The 5,078-nt window shown below is 33.8% G+C and overlaps 1 protein-coding gene across 1 annotated transcript; it reads left to right on the top strand.

The window, feature by feature from the left end:
* The first annotated feature begins 3,238 nt into the window (after positions 1-3,238).
* LOC114075331 lies at positions 3,239-3,832 on the top strand. Its single transcript, XM_027913812.1, has 2 exons — positions 3,239-3,436; positions 3,611-3,832. The coding sequence occupies exons 1-2, from the start codon at positions 3,239-3,241 to the stop codon at positions 3,830-3,832; spliced, it is 420 nt and encodes a 139-aa protein (XP_027769613.1).
* Positions 3,833-5,078: the final 1,246 nt, after the last annotated feature.

The following is a 5,078-nucleotide window of genomic DNA, read 5'->3' as shown; positions in this document are numbered from 1 at the left end:
ATCAAGTCCACTGAATTCACAGTGTCCCCTTAAGGAAATTATTCCCCTCTAGTATCCGAGGTTTGATTTGGAATATGACATCCCAAGGTAAAATGATCTCATAACCAGAGTATAGATACCAAAAACTCCGGTGTCAGCGAACCACTCAACGGCAATAAAGTACACTTAGAATACTAGATTTAGTAGTTGAAGAAGAAGTCCATTAATTCTATTTAAAATGAGAGGAAATCCCTCAATTTATAGAAAAAAAAGGATAGTGCGAAAAGGTTCTTATTGTGCCTTACCGGAAAGGTCACAAACCTTTGAAAAAGTCACAATCTTTCAGAAAGGTCGTCACCTTTCATAAAAGTCACAACTTTCCATAAAAGTCACAACTTTTCGTAAAAGTCGCAACTTTTCATAAAAGTCACAACTTTTCATAAAAGTCGCAACATTTCATAAAAGTCACAACTCTTCATAAAAGTCGCAACTCTTCATAAAAGTCGCAACTCTTCATTTTCCATTCACACCTTTTTAAAATCCAACATACTAATCATCATTTTTCTAGGTTAAGAGAATCCGAGATTTCTTCCTAATCCAAAAAGGACTAGAAAACCTTGTTTTTCTAGAAGACTAGAAAATTATTCTTCCTTTTGTATAGAAATAGGATTCTGAGTTCTAGTTAAATATGGGCACTATAGGGACCACATAATTGATTACCGAGGCTTTCTATTATGGAAATAATTCCAAATAATTAATTTGAATTATTCTTACCATAATAAATTACAAATCATTCCACTACAAATTCGTAATTGAACTCCTCTATTTCGTAATTCCCTATTAAACACTTATGTAATTCCCCATGTTAAGATTTCAGATACTAATCAATAACTTAAATTACTGACGAATTTAACTAAATGATTAATTTTCTTTAGAGCACTACTTAACTTATTTCATAAGTCGGATTCATAAATCCACTTGCAAGATTTGACACCATGAGAACTTAAAAGTTTCCCAAAAAGATATATCAATCAATCTCTATAACGAGACATGGATTCCATCAACTAACTTATTATTTCACTAATATATATTATTATCATCCAACTTACCAGGCATATTGACCCATCTCAGAATCTCACCTTTTAATAAATCAAAACGATAAATTAATATATACAGATCATAATAGTTATATCAAGAATAAGAATATAAGTACATTTAATAGTTTAGAGAATATGTTTTTGTCAGTCAGTCTAAAACAACTATCTCTACTCGGTCCCCATTCAATAAATACAAAACGTACTAGCACAAGAAATTGGAACTATTATACCGTTCCCATAATCAGGACAAATTACATATAATCTTGTGCTACAATCGTACCCGATGGCATATGTCCAATTTTCATCCTAGATTGCGAATTAAAAACTTTATACTTATAAGAACCGATAATTTAATCCTCTGTGTATAAGATAAAACTCTACACACTAAATCATCTACTATATAAGTAAATAGACATCATAAACGAATATATGATCTATTGAATTTTAGCAAATATTTATTCTCTAATAAATATTATTTCTTAACAAATGATTAACAGTGTATATCCCAAACACAATCATCAACTCTACCAAAACTAATACTTCCAAAGAAGAGCAAAATGTGATGCCAAAGAATAGGAAAAACAATATTACTCCATTAAAACCTACATTTGCGGCAAAGGTCAAAGCTGATCTGGTAGACAAAGATTCGAATAAAGCTCCTGTCGATATCGCACTGTTTTTATTGACTTGAGTAACAAAGTTGATTACAATCATATTTATTCCTACAGTCATCATTGGTTAAAGACAATTAGAAAGTAAAAGCTGAATAAATTTATTAATCAATTGAGTGTTTAAGTAAGTGTACTAAATTTGTTATACCATCACATAATCTAAAAAGCTAATTTGACACAAGGTGTTAAAAGTTGCTAATTCACTTAATATATTAGTGATAAATTCCCACTAGGAATCCAAGTAAAACCCTTAAAAGTGGAAATACAGCGGCACCAACAATACAAAACAAAAAACGATGCAGTATAATATGGCGAAAAGAGTTTGTAGAGAAGACAGAATATTAGAATTGCCTGTGCATATCATTCATCAAATCTTATGTTGAACTAAACTCAACGTGAGAGAGGCGGCAAGAAGTTGTATCTTGTCCAAGAGATGGTACTATTGTTGGTCTTCAAGACCTAATCTCATGTTCCATCAATTTCAAGGCGAAAAATATATGCCCCTGGAAAACTATGTCAAGTTAGTTGATCAATCTCTGCGATTCCATGTCGAACAAAAATTACATCTTGAAGTGGATTCTCACTTGGATACTTGGATTGAATTGGCGGTTAAACTTAAAGTCGGAATGCTGGATATTGAAGTAAACCATATAGCTTACCTGATGTTATTTATGACGCTAAAAACCTGAAAACATTGCGGTTAGAAAAGTGCAAGTTTGAATTTGATATTAGCACCACTCACATAAGATTTGATTGTCTTGAGGATCTTTATTTGCACTGTGTCCGTATATCAGATGCTCAATTGCAAAGAATTATCGATAGATCCCTTTTCATCAGAAATCTATCCCTAGTCGATTGCCGAGGAATAAAAAAATTGCAAGTTTGGCCCAGTACATCTGGAGAATTTACTTGTTGTACCCTGCAAATTCAATAGTGTGATACTCCAGGCCCCAAATCTTCAATGCTTTAAATATGAAGAGCATACTGATCGTCCTTGCAAAATTGATATTTTGGATGGTTACAATACTTTACAAACACTCAAGCTCATTGGTGCCAGCATCACAGACCAACAGTTTCGAGATGTATACTATAAGTTCCCAAACATTTTAGAATTGGATCTAACATGGTGTTTTAAGCTGAAAAATATAGAGATTCAGAGTGAAAAGCTCAAGAGATTGACTTTAGTAGCATTGAAGAGTCTAGAAAAGGTCACGATTCAAGCATCAAATTTATTGGAATTTGATTATTATGGTGATAAAATGCCCTTCCCATCTATGAATCCTTCTTCCCTGGAAAGATCCCAACTCAATTTCTTCTCGACAAGCACAAACTTTGGATCAGTAGACAGAAGTTGGTATACACATATTCATCACTTTGTTCAAAAGTTCAACTATTCTAAAGGTTTGATATTAGTGATATTTTGCCGCAAGGTACTTTCCATTCTTTTTCTGCCTTCGATTTATGCATCATTTGTTGAATTTGGTTTAAGCTATGCCATTCATAAAATTCTTGCAGACAAACAACATCCTTATTTATGAAAATCCAAGAGATATTGTTATTCCTTCAAGTAATGATATCGAGATGATCATTGCACCCGTACTGGATGTTGAATCGATCATTAGAAAGTTAATGATCAACAATCCCGAGATCATTTCCATTCTTCCATGTACAAATAGCAAAGCACTCGAGGTAACTTCTTGCTTTACTGGAAATCCTTTCAAAAAACGTCGTCTCTTGTTGTAAACACTAAGACATTGGAGCTTAACTATTCTAAAGGGTTGATATTAGTTATCTGTTGATTTATGTTGACTGTTTGTCTCATAGGCATTATTGTATTCTCTATTTCTTATATTTTAAATACAGGTATTTTCTGCACTAAAATGGTGTACACAAAAGCAAAAATGCGGTAAAGAATGTCCATTCAATACCGAGCTATTCCACAATCATCATAGATTAAAAGAAGTCAGCAGTTGTAATGGTGCAGTTGAGGAGGGAACTGCCTCCATTTGGTATTCCTGGTTGAAATCCACCTCTCTAATTGACCAAGCGACTAATCTCATGTTAACATGGGAATTCAGAACATAGTGTTAATTTGTGTGTTCAAGATACGTATGATCTATTACTACTTATATGCATTTTTCCGGTTATGTCCAAGACTCCAACTTTGATAACATGTTTATACTTGCAATCAAATCCATGAAATCTAAATTGTATGGAATGGTTGGATTGTATGGAAGGAAGGCAATGGATGAAAGTGTGTTAAATGTTACTGTTAACAAGTCTTCATTTCATTATTTTTTGTATTATCACATCTCAAGGCCTCCGTTTGTCGTAGAAAGACCCAATATTAGTGTGACGGATCAAGTGTTTCTGTATGTGTGACAAATTCGGAAAATTAACTCACAAGCCTTTCAATCCACCATGTCCAATTTGAGTGGAACCTTAACACACTCCATGGTGTGACTGCTATTATTTTCTTATCAAAGCATAGATAGCAGCAAAAAGTACCACTGCCATATCGTTCCATGGTATAAAACTGCCTAGATCCTGCATTTCCTAGGTAAAGACGAATCATCAGCGACTAGTATTAAACATATTGGCCGCTTCAATACCACACAGAAACGTGATTGGAGTGGTATAAGCATGTAGAAACTCAATTAATATATCTATCCACGCCTGAAATGAAGAAATGGAACAGAAGTCCCATAACTTGAAAAACGGAAAGTACCACTCTGTTCTGTTCTTGCAAATTGCAATCACTTCTAATCAAGCTGGCACTGGCAGATAATTGGTTCACGAACCCATTGCTTCTCTTGTCGTTAGCTTTGGTAGATCCCGAGTTTGAGGTGAAGTTGTCACTCATGACGCTTAATGATATAGACGTTGTCTCCATCCTTCTTGCTTTCTATATGATTTTGCTGTGGACCTAATTGATTGCTCATTTTTGTAAATTCATACAATATCCAGTCATCTTCACCTCAACAAACAAGTCCACTGTATGACGATCCAAGTTGATTATTCACAACTTAGTACTTTAATATTTTTTTTCATGCATTAGTAGTTATTCAATGTTTCATTTTAATAATGTTTACTACTTTTTACAAATCAATTCCTACATGACTGGCTATACACGTGTTGAGAACTAGTATATATAAGTGGGACATAGCCCAGTGTCGTGCCCACATCTTTGATTTTCTTCTAAAGGTTCCTCAGCATGGCTCAAGGTAAATTATCAGTAGCTATTTTATCGAATGTTTCGAGTGAACGGACATCTCAAAAGAAGAACTTAGTAAAGAAACATAAACCGAAAGCTTATTTCTTTCTCCAGTGA

Source organism: Solanum pennellii, chromosome 12 (genome assembly GCF_001406875.1).
Source record: "Solanum pennellii chromosome 12, SPENNV200".
NCBI classification, from domain to species: Eukaryota; Viridiplantae; Streptophyta; class Magnoliopsida; order Solanales; family Solanaceae; genus Solanum; species Solanum pennellii.
This window is presented reverse-complemented; position numbering and strand designations above follow the sequence as displayed.